This window comes from Osmia lignaria, chromosome 4 (genome assembly GCF_051020975.1).
Source record: "Osmia lignaria lignaria isolate PbOS001 chromosome 4, iyOsmLign1, whole genome shotgun sequence".
NCBI lineage: Eukaryota > Metazoa > Arthropoda > Insecta > Hymenoptera > Megachilidae > Osmia > Osmia lignaria.
In genome coordinates this window covers 8,486,931-8,508,297 of record NC_135035.1, presented here as the reverse complement: position 1 = coordinate 8,508,297, position 21,367 = coordinate 8,486,931, and the positions used below count along the sequence as shown (strand labels likewise).

At 42.2% G+C, this 21,367-nt stretch overlaps 1 protein-coding gene across 17 annotated transcripts in view; it reads left to right on the top strand.

Moving 5' to 3' along the window:
- by (focal adhesion protein tensin) overlaps window positions 1-21,367 on the top strand; it is a 117,612-nt gene that overhangs the window by 66,182 nt on the left and 30,063 nt on the right. For 9 of the 17 annotated variants that reach the window (XM_034322519.2, XM_034322516.2, XM_034322515.2 and 6 more), the window contains 2 exons: window positions 3,772-3,954; window positions 20,627-20,689. In XM_034322519.2, coding sequence (XP_034178410.2) covers window positions 3,772-3,954; window positions 20,627-20,689 — 246 coding nt within the window. Of the gene's footprint in view, window positions 1-314; window positions 674-3,500; window positions 3,653-3,771; window positions 3,955-10,755; window positions 11,169-20,626; window positions 20,690-21,367 lie in introns of those variants that run through there. The other 8 variants (XM_034322523.2, XM_076688102.1, XM_034322521.2 and 5 more) reach the window with 4 other exon arrangements.

The following is a 21,367-nucleotide window of genomic DNA, read 5'->3' as shown; positions in this document are numbered from 1 at the left end:
TCATCGGAAATCCGCGGATCAGTCCGCGAGTTTTTGCTTCGCCAGAGTGTTTCAATCGGGGTGGAAAAAAAAGCGCGGAGCGCCAGGCTCGCGGAAAAAGAGGCCAGCATGCGAATCGATATCGCTTTCGGAAGGATCCGTTGGCCTATCTACGCGAAGTCACGCGAATTTGGGGCGTGGATTCACGAACGAAGGGTTACACACCGGTGCACTGTCGTTAGTTTCGATATCCATCGAGGACGAGATCGAAGCCGTTCGCGTTTTCGACGACCCGACGTTCGCATCCCCCCCGTTTACGTCTGTCCATTTCGCAGAATTCAATTGCAACGAGTCTCGCTGACACGACGTTAATTACAAAGTACACTCGTGGATAAATGGAACTTGTGATCGTTTGGCATGAATAACACGATACCAGGCGAAAAAAGTGCAGACCGATCGTGCGATACATTAGTGCACGACCTTCTGTCGCAGTTTGCCAGTCACGTCATCGACTATTTATGCGTATGAAAAGACGTGGCGTATTCTGAAAGAGAAGAGACAAAGATCAGCGAGCAACGTCGATTTCATTCTTGGTCACTGACTCGATGATTTCTGGGCCCGGTTCGATGAGAAGAATGCACGAGGGATGAAGGCAAAGATATCACGCAAAGAGCTGGACGATCTCTTCGGCGAGGTACGATTTTACGATGGAACGTGCTGGAGTTACTTGCTCATTTTATGCAAAATTATTTGCATATCTCTGACTACTTTCAATGAAATTGCATACGAAGTTCATGGTCACAGATAGAATAATTTATCAGCTTGATTTCGCGTGGAAATGCGCCTCCGGGAAGTCCGCGTGCCTTGATAAGTGATATTTCTCTATCTGTAGCTTGTATCTACCTTTTTGGAGCGGCACTTCGTTAATTGACTCGATATCTGCGGGACGGTTTTCTAATCTCTGATGCAATTAATATACGTACAATGTGCAGCGAGGCAAAGAGGTGATGATAAATCAATGATTTTCCGAAAATTAATTAGGAACCGGATAAGGTCTGTCATAGAAGAAAAAAAGGGCTTGTCCCACATTCTCTCGTTCGTTTTCTTTTATCAGGACCGATATCTAGTCATTGAGATCGCGTCGCGAGATCAACCACCGTTATCTATCACGTAATTCTTGCTCGTACAACACGACCACAAGAATACGTACGAGTAGAAACACGGTCGAGTGACTTACGAGCAACAAGGAAATTGATTGGACCGCATTGACGCCTATATGCAACGGAACGAGCACTCTTCTCAGACGTTCTTTCGCTTTTTATCCTTTCATCCGCGGCACGTCCGATGTGTTATTGCTTAAACGACGTCGTGTGGCAGCATGGATTAGAGACAATTAATTTTTTTTACTGAAACGCTTGACGCAATTCCACTTGAACAGATCTTGCTCGCCATTCGAACCTGAACACACGATTTATCTTTGCTCAGAGTCGCCGAGTTTGTTCTCTTCCTTTTTCTACGCTCGATCGCCGATAAATGTCCGACAGTTTCGTCGCGACGCGAATGTTTGTTTGCACGCTTCTATTGAACCGTAGCGGTTGATACGGCTATTATAGCGCTGGGAATAATTATTTTAAGGAAACGGAGAGATTGTCTGCACTTTGGATCGAATGGTGATGAGGATGGTCAAGGGATGCAACCCCTAGTATCAAGTTGGATCCAGAGACTTCGTTGAAACTTTCTGCGCCACTAATTTCAGAAAACATTTATCTTGTATCTCATAAATGTCCTCATTGATTACGTTTCTTGGACACGCGTTGCACTCGTGATGCATTCTATTGACCTACGTATTAGACCTAGAGTATCGTGTAATCGCGATATCATCGATAATTGAAGCCGTAATCAGTCCTCAGACCTTGACTACGATTCCCTAGTTTATTGGAATCCAGCAATAAGACAAAGTATGAAATGCAATTCCGTATTGTTTCATTCTTTGTAACTAGAGGAAGTAACAGTATCTACTTGTTGCTTAATTAAAACCACGCCTTTATTTACACGAGAAGCAATCGTGGCTGGTGTAAACGCGGTGTACCGTATTCCGGTAAGCGACCTCCACGATCGACGGGATCGATACCGGGAACCCCGCGGACCTATCTGTCGATCTCGATCGTGCTTGATCGCTCTGGATGCTGGGCTTTGAGAGGTCGATCGTGATTGCACCGTTCGATTCTAATTCGTACGTTTGTCTGTGCCTATTTCACTGTAATACTCCGGCGGAGCTAAACGCGATGCACTTTGTAGCATCGTTGAAACAAATAGCTACTTGGCATGAAAAATGATTGACGTGTGTTCCGTTTGAAATGAGTATATTTCGCATTGAACATCGAAACGGAGATTTTTGCAAGCTATCCGTTATTTAAGCATTTGCATTTATTACAATTGAATACTAGAGAAAAAGTAAGAAGGTTGAATTTGTTAACACGAGAAATTGATTCTTTCATGGTTTATAAAGATTGAAACCCTGAAATCGTTTTTCCTCGGAAACGAAGGATTTCTTCTTTATTCCTGGCGGCAACGTACAGCAAGATTGATCGTCCTTGCCGCAGAGCTTTGTTAAAACGAACGAAACGTTTATAAATGCAAAAAACTGCTGCAGGATCGGATTTTTAAACGGGTCTGGTGACGGTTGAATTAATGAAGCGTGCATAAAAATTTGCGTGCCAAGAAAAGGAGAAAATGAAAAAAATCATGCTGTCGAGATATTTTTCGTTGTAAATGAAAGTGCATGCTTATCTGAAAACGTGCACGACGAATATTTATTCCTCCTCATCAATCTACTGCAAAGATTCGTGTTTCACTTTCTTCCATTCGTTTGTCATTAGAATTTGTTGTAAAAGGGATACAAGTGTTTGCAAAATTCTCTTGCCAAAAAGTGCAATGAAAGAAATTGCACAACAGTTGCATTGCATTTAGAAATTATCCTAATTCGTCAGGAAATTAATTGCTACTCCGTGTGAATTCTTATTTTTTTTTCGTTTTTCTTTCTTAATTCGAAAGAGGATGAGAAGTTTTGTTCTGTGACATATATGCGAGCAGCTCCACTTACGCCTTTCATTATACTTCTATGCTAATCGTTATTATGGCAAGTTGTTGCATAACTGCAATTATCGTACCTCGTGGAGCAACGTTCCTCGGTTGCACACTCGCACGCGATCTTTTGTAGTTTCAGCTAGGGTCTACGAACTTACCTTCCACGCAAGGTGTCTGACATTCCTAATGTTTCTTGTTGATAATTACTCAGCTTGTTTAGTGGGTCGATTGCCATGGGTGGTCGGTGACACAAATTTCATAATTAGGAAAGGGTTGTTTTAATTGGATCATTATCAGAACATGACTGTTCTATAATAAACCAAAATAAATTTTTTAGATTTAATTTTACTTCATTTCGAGGACCATTAACTTCATTTAGATAAAGTTTTTAATTTATTCAGAAGATACGTTTCGAGCGAGCACGAGTGCTCTATTCGGTAACAATCGCGTAGACGAACGCGCCTTTCGAAAGTTGTTTTTCAGCGAACCGTGCCGGCCGATCGTTTACGATACAATTGTTCAGAGGCAAATATCCGCGACTAATCGAACTGTGTCATCGTGCAATTTATGATGTATGGCACTATGCGTAAGCGTTTCGTGCGGTCTGATTCTTCAAGGATGCCAGTCGTACTTTTAAACATCATCCAACCGAGCTGTTTAAAGGATTAAGCTTCGCGACTGATCGTCTCGATGCTCTGATTACAGGGTGCTAGATTCCGGGATACCTCGCAACAAATACACAAGCAATGGCAGACAGATCCGGCAAGAGCGTTTCCAACAGTCGGGACCGTCACCACAGGTTCAGTGTCCCCCACGTCGGGCGACATTTCAAGCCCGAATTCAACACCCAGTCCGAGTCCTAGTCCTACGAACAGTCAACAAGTCACGGTAAGTGTTTCTGGACCCGTTGTTCTTGTCCGTCACACATTTCACCGACCACGAGAGGCCGTAATTTAGAAACTATCTGTAAACTAGTTAGAGTAACTCGACAGGGTAGTGAAATATCATAATTTTGATAGCAGAGGTAAATAGAATCGTAGCGAAACGAGAAGTTGACAAATGAAAGTTTAAAAAGAAATGAAAAATATTGATATCGTGGAGGGGATTTAAAAATCACTCGGTTCAAAGTTGCGAGCACTTTCAATGCGATTCAATCTGAAATCCTGGAGATGCAACGAAGCTTGTAAAAATCCTAGCCTCGCTTCCCGGAACCAATGGGGTTCTATCTGCAGTGCACGCGAAACGGGTGAAATCGCGATGTATGCACCCCTTCCGGGCGTAAATCTCGAGGATAGCGATTGAACGTAGATACGGGAGCAGCGAATACCTTCTAAAACTCTCCGGGGATGTATCAACCACCAGCCGGGATTCTCACATACGTGTGGGTTAAGTTAGCACTCTCGTGCTTTGTACAGGGTGTACCAGCAGCAACAGTCAATTTTCCTTCACCGTTTCTCTGGAAAATATTTTCCGCTGTACTTAATTTTTTTCCCTTACAAATCGATGAACTCAAAATATTTTAAAAGAGGTTTCTGCTGAATTTTTTTATTATTTAAATTACACTGCAAAGCTGAATGCATTAGCGAATGCATAGAACTAAACACTCAGCTATTGTTCGCGAGGGGCTATCGGTATTCGAGCACTACATCCAATTGAACTGATCGAGAAGTTAGGGTGGGGCAACCCTCGTCCATAGTGGCATTATTCTCTCATGTCTGGGCGAAGTTTGATTCTGGGTCACCGGGACTTAATGAGAAATCACTGGGATAGAAATTCCTTTTCGAAGTGGTTGCGTTAATATTGATAAATTGAATTTGCAGAAAAATTAACCGTGATCCACCTGTTGCTGCTGAATGAAAAATTCTCATTCAAAAAATATGAAACAAAAATGTTATCGAGGAAGCATTTAAATCGTCTCGTACGTCAGAGGATATATATGCAATCGTGTGTCATAATCACTCGACTTAATCTTGTTTTTGTATTCCTCGAGATCATCTTCGAGGAGAGGTTACTAGACAAGATGATACGAAGAATCGAGCAACAACATTCCGCTGACATGAACGACAATTTGTACGTTCCCGGGTAATCGTCGATGATCCCATCCTTATTTTTTGTCCGGTTGACCTAATTAAGCAATTACGAGGGGCTAGTAGATTATCAGTGTGCCACGAATTTCGGCGTCCACCGTGGAAACAAAACCGCGGCCATGTATACACGGTGGCGTCGATTAAACGACCGACAGCGTACTCCTATCGGAACATCCAATTGGTGTAAAGTCCAATTGGATTATCGACGCTCGTTCAATTGCACGTACGATTCCAGCTCGACGTTATTATCGCGTTAATGTCGATTAGTCGGTTGCATGTTTGCTAAGCATAATGCAGACTCGCCGTCAAAACATTTATAACCGGCCAATTTCGGCGCTGGATGATTTTAATTGAGGCAACGTTCTCTACTAGATCATAATTTTGAAATTGTATTTCGACCTCGTGAAACTCCTCCAAACTAAAATCTACCTCGAATTACCCCCCATTCCCAGTTTTCCCATTTCAACGAAATGAAATATTTATTTCCTGCAAAAGGCTGGCTGGAGAAATCCCAGCAGGTAGCCGAAGAGCAACCAGTCGCATTAAAGATTTTCTTTCATTAGCACTGTCAGAGATCGGGACGTCGGCTGTTAAACATGCAAAGAAGTCCACTACCCCCGGATGTCGGGCGAGTTCCGTGAGTCGTTTGCAAGGCTTCTTCGACGCAGGTGAGCCCGTCTCACCGGGTCATGATTAATCCTTAAACGTTTTTACTAGCGCAATACCCGACTCCTCTCGTCGTCACGAGTTAATTAACCCACCGGGAGTTCCAGCCCGGGGCCCGAACGGCCACGAGTCAATCTTTCGATAATTAACGTCTTAATCGAACGATCCTACCGCAATTACTAGCACCGAATTAACCGCCACGTATCACTTGGGCGATCTAAAGATACGCTGCTGAGATAAGACGAGAGTGGGTTGTTTGTGTTCGGAGAAATGTAATTCAGGGACGAATCTGGTCGTTGGAAATCGGTAACCGTTCATGGTAAAGGGAGGGAGAAGGAACAAGAAAACGGGAAGCGGAGGTTAAGAGGACGAGGAAAAAAAAGGTAGCAGGTCCTTGAGAGTCCTGCAGCTGCCAGTCGTCATTGGTTCGTTGAACGGAGAAAAGTACCGCGCGTGTTCTACATCCTGACCGTTTAGTCGAGTACCTTGGAAGGGTAAGAAAATAGGGTTGAGGTCGTTAAAGTGTCGACAGGATGGGATGCAATTCGTAAGGAGTCAGCTTTTTTTTTGATGGATCATTAAATTACAGTGCTATCCAAAGATTTGTCTTCGTGATAGGTCTAGGGCAAAATGCAATTTTTGTTAATATTTTGATCAACACCTAATCCTCCCCCCTGAATTGTCCCAATAAATACAGCGGAGCCCAAACTGGTCCAGGCAACTTTGATGATTATTTTCGACGTTAATTTAATTGAAACAGAGAATCATCGTTTCGCAAGTGTTTGATTGCTCGGATAAAGGGGGCTTTGTTCAGTTACGCGAAACCCTTACTGCATTTTCGATGCAATTAATCTTACGTTGTCTTGCGGGGTCCAAGTACTAACGAACGTACGAATTTGCGTTGCCTCGGTAGATCTACACGGCGGCATTGAAGTTGTATCTCACCGAGCATTAATCTTATTTAAGTTAATTGCACAGCTTGCCTTGTTAGTCGAGCGTTCTGCACACACGCTCGCCTAACAAAATCCTGGTGGGTTTGCGCAATCGTAGCTTCGCTCGAAAATGGATAACAGAAGGTGTTTGGTCAGTTGATAAGAACAATTGAAATTTACTTGCAAAAGTGCATCACCGAGTCTGTCCAAGAAGTATATATCTTTCAAAGACATTCTCCAAGCTCCTCTTCTGTTTTCCTTTCGCCACCGAGGCACGAGGCAACGCAGCAACATCCGCCCTCGTCTACATGTAAACGAAATGGATTTATTTACGGTTCGAAAGGGGTTGCTGGGTTCGATCTTTGGCGACAGAAGGAAAAAGGGAAGCAAGCACTTCGAACGCCAGGCACCAGACGTAATCTCGTCTTACTCCTTCCTCGTATTATCGGCCACTAACTTCCGGTTAAATTTAGACGTACGAGCTTAGGCATCTATGTACTCACGTGGCCTGTATTTTCATCCTCTTTATCAGAATTTACGTGAAATTTATCCGAACGTATTGAAGGGGAATTGGAGGGTGGCCAGAAAATTGGAAAACGAACGAAGATTCTTCTTCTTGATTTAGGGATTACGATGTCTTCAGGGAAGAGTGGGCTGTTTCCATTCGTTTTCGAATTTAAAATCCTATGAATTCAAAGATATCTTCCAATGGATGCCTGAATTTGAAAAAATACATTCTTCATTGGATATTTAAAGAATTTTATTTCGCGTTTTCATACATGTAGATGGTTTCATGCATTTGATAGGAGTATGTACTTGTGCATATGCATTCAGTTTGCAAAATGGTATCGAACATAGATCGTCGACGAAAACTTGCTGGAATATGCAGAAAGAGTTGAGCATGGAAAAAGCTGCTACACGTCTCGTGTATTCGACTTTTGTACTCGGCAAATCGGTACGATCTTCCATGAAACTTTGCAATGGCGTTCGTATTTCCATCGGTGCAATCCTTTCGCGCGAACGATTTGTCATCACCGGTTGGATCGTCTGCGCCCACCCCTCGTCCACTCGTCCCAACCCCTCCCTGCAACGTTTCGATGCGCCAAAAGGGATGGCTGCAGTCGCCTCTAAGTGCATCGAAATTTATGAACCACCGTCTCTGACCCCCTCGCTGCTCGAATCTGTTGAACGATTAATGTTTCGTTTCTACGGCAGAATTTTATGCCGCGAGCGTGAAAAATGTTGCGGTTCCCTATCGCCATCCTTCGTGATGCTCCCTCGTTTTTAACATTTTATTTGAAAAATATAAAATTCAGTTCAAGTGGAACTTGGATTTTTAGCCTTCATTAGTCTTCCTGGTACCATGCTCTATGGACAGCAAGAATCCGTTCGGAAGGTCGGCGACGCACGGTACTTTGACTCTGTTCAGTTAAAGATGATACTTGATCGTATCTCCAAATTTTATGCACCATCTTTTTCTCTTCACTTATAATTAGTCACATTTTATTACGAATATTTTCGCTTCCTGATCAGCGAAACGATCGTTTAAAGCTCCATTATGTCGGTCTTAAATATCCTCCCTATAGGACCCGGTCTTGCCGGTTGTTCTCGGTAACATTGTATCGTCCACGCATTCGCAATAAAGATGTATCATTATTATTATCCTCGCTAATAAATAGCAGTCGTGAAATTGCACAGCGAATGCATTCGTCCGGCGCAAACGTTCGCGTGGCATCGGTGTGCATAAAAGAGATTTAAGGGTGTCGTAAAATATCATTCGGGCGTTACGAGATTTCGTTTCGGTGGCGTGGCTACCCTTTCGAAAACCGGCTATCTTTTTGAGAGAAGCAGCGTCTTCTAATTATGCCGGAGATTCGCGATCGATAAAGAATTTCAAACGGGGAGGAGCACGGGATCGTTTCGCTTTCTTTTCCATCTCGTTTTTCACTTGAAATGAATTCTCCGTCGACTTCCATTCTCGTTTCGTTGCTGCGTGGGTGGCGAAACACGAGCACAGTGCGTGCGTTTTTTTTTTTAACGGAACAACGATTATTATTGTTATCGACTCGGTTAAACGGCAATCGAGTTCTATTAATACAATGGCTACGAGAAATGGGCTCGAAACGTTGGAAGGTGTTATTACCGTGGCATTCGGTTCCTGTTCCCTATTGTTGCAACCAGTTCTAACCCTTTATCGCCGGGGTGAATTATTCGTCGCGTAACCGGTGGGGCTGGGTTAATTTCAGCCTGCTCGAAGAAATGGGCGAAACGATTTATCTAATATCGAGCAACGAGGAAAGATTTGCAAATAAATAGGTTGTTGAAAATCTAAGATAAATTAAAATAAAGTGCAAACCGACAATGCCCAGTACGTTACTTTTAATACGTTACTTTTACATAAGGAGTGGAGAATTTTAAGAGACATTGTAATCGTAAGATCAATAGGAAAGGATCAATTGTTACATTCGTCTCAATATCAATTCGATTTCGTCAACCGATCAAAGATTCGATATACAAGTTCGAAGCAGATGATTGCAATCAGTCGTTCATTCAGCTCTCGTCTCAGCAATTGAGGGTTAAATATTACACGAGTCCTTTTGATCCCACGAAATTCGCTCAGGGATAGAATCGAACCACGATAATCGAACTGGTAGGAATCATCAGAGTTTAATCGATGCAGGAAAGACGTTGGAATTGACGATGCAAGGATAAAATGGTTCGTTTAATCGAGTCACGGTGAAATCTTCCACCTGTTCTTCTATTTGCAAGAATTAAAGCAGCTCGTTTAATTAAATACGTGAAATTAATTTCGCGCGATGCCACGCTGTTTCGGTGATTACTTCGAATGACTGTCGAAAAAGAGGAGCGGTGCAAGGATGCAACGGGTTAAGGCGTGTTTTTGTGAATCAACGAAAGTGTTGGTGATCTCTTGCATCCAATCAGAACGCGATCGAGGATCAAGGACGATGATGACATGAGAGAAAGATAGAACGAATCAGGCTGGTCCGGAAAGTCGGCGACGCACGGTATTTAGGCTGCCAATTATTGAAACCCAAGATTCTCAGCCTTTGTTTCATCAAACTACAAATATTCTGGTTTATTCTATTCTATAAAACATTCTTTTTTTGCATTTTTCTATAGTTAAACCTGTATGTCAAGACTCGTTGATCGGTGGTAATCTTTTCATTTGCATATTATCGCGATACAAGAGGAGATGCTTAAAGTTTCTTCGTGTTTTAAAATCATTCTGATTGCTCACGATATTTCTGTGACTGTAAATGTCATTCTGTAAAATTCCACGACGATTTTAGACGACGAAATCGCTGTTATTTAACTAGTTTATCCAGTTTCGTTTTAATAGAGTTACATAGTTACACTTATCAGTGACAGTGTGGTTCAAAATCAGGCACAAAACGGTGCAAGTAGCTGCAAACACGACGAAGCGTTTTTCATAAAAATAGACATTGTTATTTTCATTCCTCTCTTGAATATTAAATACTATTTTTGTATCAAACTGGAATTCAGGCTTTTGTATCCTGGGGAAGCAAACAACTTTTTAAACAGACATTAAGCGTACCTTGTGGAGGAACAGGTTTAAATTAACGATATTGATGCATGTAAATATTGCAAAGTATGCTGTTCGCATAACGGATGCGTTGCAGATTTTCTTCCAAAGAAGAAAATCTAAAACCCGAATCGATTAGTCAAAGTTCTCCGAAAGATTTCTTTTTCTAATTTTGGAACTTATCTAAGGCTTTTCGAATTCGAACCCTGAGGAAAAAATTCAAATTGCTGGTTCGCTGATTCAGTTATCAGGAAAGAATAGCGGGGGCGGGTGCGAGGGTGGGGAAGGACGAAACGTTAGGAGGAAGAAAGAAGAGGGATAAAAAGAAGTGGAGAACAAGGAGAGACCAAGCTTGGTCTTGGGGCGCCTTAGCCGGGGCACCGCGCAAGCGCATTCTCCGTATACCTAAACCTATACGTTCCGTGCGTGATCCGAAAGACATGAGCTCCATTCGAGTTCCGTCGGCTTTTGCCATCGTACGTGTTGCGATCTTTTCCGCTGTCTCCTCGAAACTCTCTAACAATCATCTCCGACAATGACACGATAAAAAAAAGAAGGAAGTTATCGATCGATTGTCATCGTCGCGGAAAGATGTCGTTCAAACGTTCTCGCATAATTACGCGTTTCCGGTTGGCTAGCATTTTAAAGAGACGATGATTCAAACGACGAAACAGTGCGGTTAAAAAAATGATACTCGAACGATCATCGTTCCTGGTGTCCGGACGAGTTCAGTGCATTCGAAATTAATTATTCGTTCTGTCAATTGTTGGTCGCTTGACAGCTGTCAACATGCTGTCAACCGTTCAGTGCCACGGCGACGTCCACCGACGGAACTATCACGTCCCGTACACGGTGAGCTTTTATTAGTTTCACGAGGATTTCATAGCCGCGTCGACTGGTAATGTTGATCGAATCGACGAGACGCGTCGGTGGAAGAAGGAGATAATTAACCACGGCACCGTTCGTGTTCGATCAGCTATCCGTGGAATGATGTAAGCGAAACGGATGTAACGCTGTTCGAAGAAATTCCTGTGTCGTGTAACACGCTTGAAATAGAGATTACTTCGATGAGCACACGAGATCGCCGCGCGCAAATATTCCCGGCGTTACATCCGCTCGAGCCGCGGGGGTAAAAATAGTGGAATTTAGAGGAGGTTCGATGGTTCACGCGGGAAATCACTTTTCCATTCATTTGTATTCTATTTTGCATTATATCTACCCTTTGCATTATACGAAGGTATGACAAAGACATGGGAAGAGTACAGAAAGTTCTATAGTTAAAAATTAAAAATTACTGATATTGATTTTGATATTGATTGGAAATTATTCAATATGCGTTTGAGTACGTTTGCTCAAAATTTTCCCGCGCTACCGGGGAGGACGTAAACAGAACGCAAATTATGAAATCATTCGTGTTACATTTCGACGTATTGATATTGAAGCCGGCGTATGAATTATTAAATCATGCAGAATTGTGAATTAAAAATAATCAAATATTCCGCAGCCAATCTGAACAGACGTTCGTCTAAACGTTCTAAGATATCGTTTGCCCCATGACCCAACGAAAACGTCTGGAAAAAAGAATTGTACAACAACGTTGCTTTAAAACACGCTTCCTCGCACGATTCGCGAATACATATCGAACATGTATCGCGACCTCCCGGCGCCTTGCGTCATTTGTCTATTCTCGGTTCGACTTTATCGCGACTCTGTATAACGCGTTTTCACGACTGTCGCGGAATTTCCAAGCCGCCACGGCTTTCCACGTACGCGGAGAAAAGCCATGGAAATGTCCGTCGCACGGAGATTAGATACCATGAAAACTCGTCTACGTGTGTCCGCGTTGCGTTGGACACGAGGGTACATTAATTTCTCTTGTTCTTTGAGTTCCTCCAGCGAGAGTTTAGGAAATTTGCCTAATTGGGCAGCGCGCTTCCCTCTGCGCAAAAACTACTTTTTCAATTGCGTTATACGAAGGAAATTAGAATTTACGAGCTCGTGAATCTAGTTTCGTACGAATTTGCTGTAGCCCTTCGGTTGCGTGTTGCTTTGCATCCGCAAATTGTGAACTCTATTTTAGTTAGGAAGGCTGGATGGGAATCCAGTTTCCTATGAATTTGCTGTGTCCCTCGTAACGTGTGTCGCTTTGAATCCTTAAATCGTAAACTCTACGAGTTCAGTTAGGGAGGGTGGTAGCGAATCTATTATAGTTTCGGACAAATTTGCTCCCGCATTGTATGCTCCTTTGCATAATTGAATTGCGGATAGTGTAACTTCAGTTAAATAGGGTGGTGATTGTAAATCGTGCTTTAGAATTTATAATCATACGGTGTAAAATAAATTGATATCTCGCTTCGTAAACTGCGAGTTCGCTTCGAAAGCTCTTTTTCTTAAACTTCTTACGTACACGCGATAACGTAAATTTAATTGCAGGTACACCTGCTACGCTTCCGCTCGTATCTCACCATTTTCTCGCGTTTCTTGCAACCTTTCGCAGCGTTTAATACTCGCGTACAATTTACCATTACTGCATTAGGCATCTATAATGAATTTCGATGAAATTTCCGAGGAACACGAGTTCTCTGCGCGGGAAGTTTTTCGCTATCTCGCACGTTTCCAGCGCGGTAAAGGTAACAATCTAGCTAACAATCAGTTGCAGCGAGGTACGTGTCCGTGCAAGAAAGTTGGCGAGTTCTCTGTCGGATCTAGGAACAGCGTAACAGGAGAGTAAATTACAGCTTAGACCGTACGGATGAATTGAATTACGACATTAAACATTCCATAATTTCGATCACGGCGCGCATTAGGAGGCATTAAGCTTCATCGAAGCGGCCCGTTTATCGTCGATAATCGGAACGGAAAGGAAAAGGATAAATGGATTATCTCGGACCTCGTGCCGCGATCGATTAAATTCACGCTTCGATTCCTCGCCTCTTAATTTTCGACGCTCGAACGGAAGAGATTTTCTCGTTTCCTGGTGTCCGCGCGACCACCGCGAGGGAAACGCGAGAATCAGGAAGCGTCGACGTCGTTCTGCTTTTTGCAGAGACGTGTACGATGGTAAAAGAAGGTGGCGTCGAGTGACTCTTTCGCGGAAGTACACGTGTATCGTGTGAACGCGTAATCCGATTCTAAGCTTGCCAACTGGCGAAAAATCGGATGAAAATCTTAAGCAAATCATACGAAAAAGCAATCGTCTTTCAAAACGATCCTCTCTGAATGCGCTTATAAAGTTTGACGTCCGAAGAACAAACAACGTTGGAGAGAAGAAATCAGCTCGACCCTCGTCAAGTACAAACAGCTCTCGAGTGTCCTTTAAACCAGCTGAAGTGGAGAAGGAAAAGTTCCTCGTGACAGGAGAAAACAGAGCCACCCTATGCGAACAAGGTGGAGGCGTTTATTTACGATCGGAAAGGACGAGCCGACTCGGCAGGCCGCTAATTAATGTTTCGAACGAGCGAACGGGTTAACTCTAGCTAGCGATTTGCCTCCATTTGTTCGACGAGGCGTGCGTATAACAGACGAATCGAAGAGCACCAGTCGAAGGGAACCAGTTTAGCACGCGTATGGTCTTGTTCGCAAAGTACCAGTTCGTTGAGTCTTCAAGTTCATCGACTTGACGCGACGTATCTAGTTGCCGATGCATACGCGAGATTTTATTGCGCCCATCTTCTCTCTACGAAGATCCCGTGATCTTCGAGCTCGAACAATCGGAGCTTTTCTATTTATTCCACCGGTTGTTCGTTTTGTAATACGAGAATACATCGCGAGGAAGTTTTCATTGACGTTGGAAACTCACGCGAGTCGAATGTATCAGGAAATTGATAAGAGCTCTGTTCGAAGAGGAATGCTGTACTGTCGATGTTTCACGCCATTATCGTTTAGTTTATAAATCACAATGCGAAGCGAAAGCAGCAATGGACGTGGGGAATATTCTAAAAATATATCTTAGCTTTTAGACGACGCGTAGCCCGATGGTATTCTGAATAATTACAATTATGGCCGCGGTCATTGTGGCATTTAACGCGTTGAAGAGTCTTCATAGGCTACGTTTGACGATCACTTTCGTCAATACGATGTCTTTGCAATTTTTTTTTAAGTGATATTTATATGACAGCTTGACGTCACGTAACAAGCACTCTTCTAATGCCTTTGGATCGAGTCGCTTTTCAAATTGAAACGTACCAATAAATCATCCACTTCCGACGATAATAACGATGCCGTTTCGACGGTGATTTATTAAATTCGTGACGACGTTAGAGTTGAACAATGCTCGTTACATCGGTTCAGAAACCGCGACATCGCTGCCAGCCGAGTGCACGGAAACATACTCTCCGGGAACGATTAAAAATCCAGGATTAGATTGTATGAATTAGTAGGCATCTGGTGTACGCAGACCAGACGAGCATGCACTGCACGACATACATGGAATCATAGAAATAACTCGCCTCTACGCTTGTCACAGTCTGTTGAAATGATCTATGGCTCGACGCACGCCTGGTCTGTGCTCGATAATTTTCAAGCTTTTCTGTTTCTTTTCAAAATAATTATCTTTTTCCACTTACCATCTTAGAAAATTAAAATAACATCAATGCTACTCAGAATTTGGGAATTTGAAACTTTCCAAATTTTAAAGTTTCAAGTTGAAGATTATAAGGATCAGCCCGTTTGTTATTGATTCGGTTTCAAATTATTATCCAACGATGGAAATAACAAGGGTAACTGAAATATCGGAGAGAAAAATTGTGCAATACGAGGGGGAAATCGTAGTTGGCATTTCGTAAATTGTTCGAAAGTGATTCAACCTGGAAACGAGTCGAACAGAACGTGAACAAAATACAGGAACACGGCAAGTGGGTCGTGATCCAAGTCCATGACGTTACATCCATCTGGAGGGAGCTTAATAAAGAAGCTTTCTCTTATTTTCCTTTTTCCAGCGGTGATCCTGTAAGAAACTACGTCTTGTACGTTTCGAAGAAGGAAATTTCGATGCTTGGCGACGATCCAAAGGCCGAATCGAAACCGCCATCGCAAACTATTCGGTTACCAACATCCGGTTGGCTACCAAGGAACTTTTCGGTAACCGAGTCTCGTCGATTCGGTCCAGTTTCGACGTCTAATCTAACCACGAATCACGAAAATCATTTATCCGAGCGATCATCATTCTAATTTCTGTTTTTTAAAAGTTCTAGTTTCACCTAAAACACCTGTTTAAGCGAGTCAGGACAATTCTATGCCGAGAAACTAGTACGGTGACATTGAGCGTGTATTTTTTCACACCTTTCCCTTCGTCGTTTATGGAGGTTGAAACGTTTAGTCACGGAGAAGGTAACGGTATCTTTGTGGAAGCAATTTATAATCAGGTTAAATTTAAATGATAAGTGTGTTAAATTCTAAGAAAGTACATCGACGAAATGGAAAGCATAATTAAAGTTTAATTGAAGAGAATGCCTGGGGCAGCGCGCGTTACTTCAACGAGAAGGAGACAAAGGTTCCAGGGAAATAAGTAAATGCAGCACTCGAAACAATTAAGAGATCACGTTTCTGGCCACCATTTGGGAAAGCTAGCCTAGGAAGAGAAATGTAACTGTATACCGTGTTCTAAATTGTTCTCGAGTGTCATAAAATATTGCATAATGCATCGAAGAATAGAGCCAGTATCTCTTCTGCCAATTTAAATTAAAAAATCTTAAATTATATCATATTTCGTCGCTAATGATATAAAAGTGGTAATTAACCAGTCGAAATTATTATCAAATGATTATTATTTCCTTTTTTTTTTATTATTATTATTTTTTTTGAAGACGTGAAAATAGATGAATAAAGTAATTTGTCAGTGGTTCATAAATTTCTGTTGGGCCACTCTTGTCCAGCGTGGAGATGGAGGAAAGGGTGAAACCGGCTGGTTAACGCGAGGGGTCACGGGTCAAAGATAGAGCGAAGCTTCGGATAAGCTGCGTGCTCTGTTCAACGTCGCGTTTTACGATCTCTATCGCGTACTATATTACGCTTACGATGATCGCGGCGTATTTACGTAAACGATCGTCGAAGAAGAAAATCGCTTTCTTCGAGACGTTTGCATGCGCGAATCGTACACGTTACGCGGATATTTATAACGATGAATCGAGAAGGTTGTCACTTCCTGTGAGGTCACAAGAATAGTCTATGAAAAGAAAAAGTGTTTACATGTTCGCGTAAACCATTCCATTGCGTAATCATCTGTCATTAGGTAGACGAATGCAGGTATGAGCTGATGCTCATGGCACAAAGCTTCCTGCGCTCGTTTCAAGGATGACGATTCATGTAATTAATCTCAATTTTCTCACCATGTAACGTAATGGAAGATGTCTTTCTTGATTAATTAAATTTTTAGAAATTTTTCTCAGTGAAAAGACAAATTGAACCTATTCGAATTTGCAATACAAGAAAATAATTAAAGTTTCCCTAGCCAAAAATTTGCAATCTGTGCGAAATAAAGTGTTAAATAATCTTACGAAAGGGAAGTGAAACGGATCAGGATTTTATTTAGTTACACAGAGTAAGCAGCTTCGAGTTCTAAGGAAAGTAGCGTGCGAGGATTCCACGTACTTAACCCGATAATCCTCGAATAACCTAATGCAACGACGCTTTTCTAGCGTACAATCTTGCAATTTATCCATTAATGTAAGGCGACGTGACTACGATCGCTGTTGTTGTTCCAACTCTTTCCTCATGGCACGGTCACGATTGTGTCGAAGAGCCGGCTGATTCGTTCGCAGCTGTGCTCTCGTTGATCGTTCGACGTGATTCTCAATCGTAATGCGCGGTTTCTTGAGGGGCATAAGTCAATTAAACCGGTATTGGCCAATCGGCTGTCTTTCTAAGCGAACAGCTTGCCATCTCGTTGATTATTTCGTTCACAACGATGCAGCTGAAAATGTCACGTCTATATTTCATAACTTACGTTTCATCCTTTTAAATAAGTGTCATTTGAAATAAATTTGAATATTTGGGTAGCTAATTTTGTTTTTGAATTTTCTTTTATTTTGCTAAAAATATCGATGACGGTTTTTTTTTCTTTTTTACGTATCGTACGATATGTAATTTACATACTAATTCGTCTGTTTATCGAGGCATAATTATTCTGAATCATCATGTATGTACAGCTTTGTTCTTCGAGTGTCACGCGCAGCTGAAAACTTTATCACAATCGTTCACGTGGTTGATTAGCATCGAGGAAGGTTACGCTCGAATTTAAAATATGCCAATTTCCTGGCGAAAAATTTGCATTTTTAAAGTTTCATCCGTCTGCAAGTCGGCCACCACGAGCACGCAGACATTCCCGATTCGAAACTCGAGCTGCCAGCTAAGCAATCCATCCAACTGGCGACGACGTTTGCTTTATTACATATTCGTTGAATTAAAATATCGTTCTGCAGCTGGTGCGGGCAGAAAGACGCTGGTCTTTCGTTTGAGAAATAAATTCGATTTCATTTGATAAAGTGTCCATCGATCAAGATGAAAGAATAATGCGGAAGGCGGCAATATTTCTTTTTCAATCCACTTTTGCTGAAGAAAATTAAAAATCATTTATTTATTTATTACTCGCCTTGACATTTTCACGGCTACCGTGAATTATTATGTTTCGCATCTTTATTCGCACCACTCTCTGGGCAAGGATACCCATTTATCCAACCATCTAGTCCTGGTTAAACGTGTTCTACCCGCGAAGGCCTATGGGATAGTTAAGGTGATTTATAGTCTCATAAAATATTCTCCTCGTCCGTTCAGTTTGAGTAGAAACAGACAGTGGCCAATTTCGTTTCAATCCTCAAGATGGATTTTCTTATTGTTCAATGTTGCATTCAGTTATGAAATTCGGTTCCAACTTTGTTCAGGCTATTATTGAAATTTCATCCAATTCCATTGATAATTTCTAATTATTATTATTGTTGCTTCATTATTTTGTTTCTTTTTTTAATTTAAGTACGATCGTATGAAATATTACGCAATTATAAGATTGCGTGCTAAATGAGAGGAGTGAATGTCAGAAAGTGTTAAATTTATAACATCATTAATGCGGATTCTGTTTTTGACACGCAGAATAACCTTTTAATGTATACCCATGTCCGTTCTTTTTCTCTTGTTTTTCATCTCATGATTATTCATGATGGATAACGCCAAGATAAATCGGACTGGCTAAAATTAAATAAAAAGCGTTGAATCTTGAGGCAGCTTCTCTGAGAGTATCATTAAACTTTCGTAGCGGGATCTTGCACAACGAGATGGAAGATGATTCATATTTATCACCCGCGAAAATTGCCAGAAGATTCAGATTATATATCTCGACTGCTTCCAAATGTATCCACCGCTTTAGATTCGCTTCAAACCGCGTCAAATAACTTCAAACACCTATCAAAAACATTCATAAATCAGCCTCAATTTCAAACTATAATTAACCCTTTCACCATTCAAAAATATTAGCGCGGTATATTAGGCAATTAAAAAAATTCCGCTTCAAATTTTCTTTTAAAAAAATAAAAATGTTCCTTTCCCTTCCTTAAAGTTCCGATCGCGCGTAACGGGCTGGATTTCGCGATACGGCTATTCCGCGGATAATTATATTTACAGGGAGTGGCACTCGACCTACTCGAACTCGTCTCCAACCCTTATCCCTGTGCCGCGCACGGGAACTCGCGCGATCCTGTAGAATCCGCGGCGCAGGATCAAGCTTGCGTGCAACCTCGGGACGCTGCTTCCCGTCTCCATGGCTACGTGTCGCCTTCCCTCCGCCTCTCGACCCTCTTCCAACCCCCGTGAACGTCCTCTGGAGGCGAGATGCAGGCTTTCAACCCTCTATCCGGCCGCAGCGCCGGGGCGGCTCCCGTGTGGCGCAGACGTTCGTGCCGGTTGACCCAGGTCGCGTGATTCTCTCTCGTTCACCATCGTTCTTTTGCTATTCTTCACTGATTAACTGAGTGTCGTCTCTCCTTATGTGCATAAAATAATAAACAATTAAACAAGGAATAATTGAGGATACGTTTCGAGGACGTTCCTCGACGTTTAAGGGTGAGAAGAGAAGCGTGTTTGCTGGAGGCTGGTTGCAAGACGGTGACCTTGAGTGCCTGGATCTGCACAGGTGTACTGAAATCAATTTTTCAAGGAATACAAAGAATTTTTTTAATTAAAATTTACAAATGTCAGAAGGATACCCTGCTGTATGGTTGGAGAAAAGAGAATACCATGTGTGTTGGAAATTTCAGGAGGAAGAAAAAGTGGAAGTGGTGGAAAGTTGATTGTTGAAGAAGATTTAATTAGATTGAATGAAGGGTTTTCTGTGACGTATGAAAAGAACGAGCGTAATCGAAAGGCGAACAAGGCATGAGGAAAAGACGGACGAAATCTGCTCGACAGGCGGCGAGAGATTAACGGCGTGATTTTCGTCGGTGAATCATCCTCGAATACATTTGGCAAAGTTTCCGCTGCTTTCGGAGAAAAACATAGGGAAAACGGAAGGAAGGAAGAGCAAGGCGGTGCCCGATGTTGCGGAACAATTCGTAATGAGCACGGTGCCACGGCGCCGACGTAGAACGGACACGTGGTTGCGCTACATTTCGAACAACTCCCAAAATTTTCAAATGAAAATCTTCAATTGCTCAATTTTTCATTCCAAACAATTCTTGAAATTCCTTATCATTATTTCGAGGAAGAAGTTAACATAAAATTTCATGAAGAATTATCAGTAAATCGAATAAGAGAAATATTCAGAAGGAATTTGATCGGTGTTTCATGCAGGAAACGATGACAAACTCGAACAGTAGCTCGCTGTCACGCGCATGGCTTCGAGCAAATTGCTGTCGCTGCGGTGACACGCGCCAGGACACCGTGAACAATAACCTTAAGGACGAGACGCCGTTGCGGGAGGAAACGGAGACTCTTCTGCATCGTATCGCATTCACGGTTTGGCATACTGCCCTCCATATAGAGAGCGAGGTGCGTGGGTGTCGTCGTTTCGCAGCAAGCTTTTCGACGCCGCCTCGACGTCCTTCTCCTTTCGATAAGATCGTGTACGATCGATATATCGACCAATCGAATCGAGACACCCCGTCGGACGAAATTTGTTTTTCTACCGGTAGATTTACGAGAAATGAAACAGCCGAGATCGATTATGTTTGTTATTGAACGTGGCGTAGATCGAACTGTGGATAGGCTGTATTTATGCAACAGTTGTTTTCGGTCGAACAATAGGAATAATTTACGCCCTGTATACGTTATCTTCTTTTTTTTTCAATCGATGACCATTGAATTTATTACTTTTTTTTTTGTTACAGCACAATGGGGGTTACGAGGTGCAACCTAAGAATATTAACACCATCTCCAGATCCAAACAACAGGTAATTTATTTTTTAATTAAAGATATACAAAAATTTCTTCCATGGCAATTTCATAAATCATTTTCTTTTTACGCGGTTACTTCTGCGTGTTTTCTAGCCAGTCATAAGTTATCTTCGACCAAAGAAACAATGAAATATTTTTCTCTCAATAAATCATCTTCAACGAGGTTTCCTGCATTTTTGCCTGCCGCGAAATTGCTTCGGCGCTTCTTCGTCGGCCATAAATTACCCATCCATAATGAAACAGATCTAAATCCACCCTCGGTAAATTTACACGTGTTTGCCCTTCTCTAAATTCGTACAGGCGATGAAACAGTCGTTTACCAAAGTCGGGAATACGACGAGAACGATCGTTATGCAAAGTGATCTGCTACGAGCGCAAGGTTTATCGTCGCCGATAAGAAGTCGCGACTCGTAGCATTTGTAACAGGCCACTCTAAATATTTAATATTAAAGCGAAGTGCCTTGGTACGGGCATCAGTGAAATCGTCTTCGTATCGGTCGTGGCACCGATTGCATCAGGCCTTCATTTATTCTGCGGAAAAACACGATCGTAGCCCTATTTACATTCGAAACAGCACTCAAACCGGCTGTGCCTCTCCTATATTCCTCAGCATTTCAAGAACGATCCCCACACAAAATTGGCCCTGTCGCCTTGAAAATCGCCTTCGAGATTCT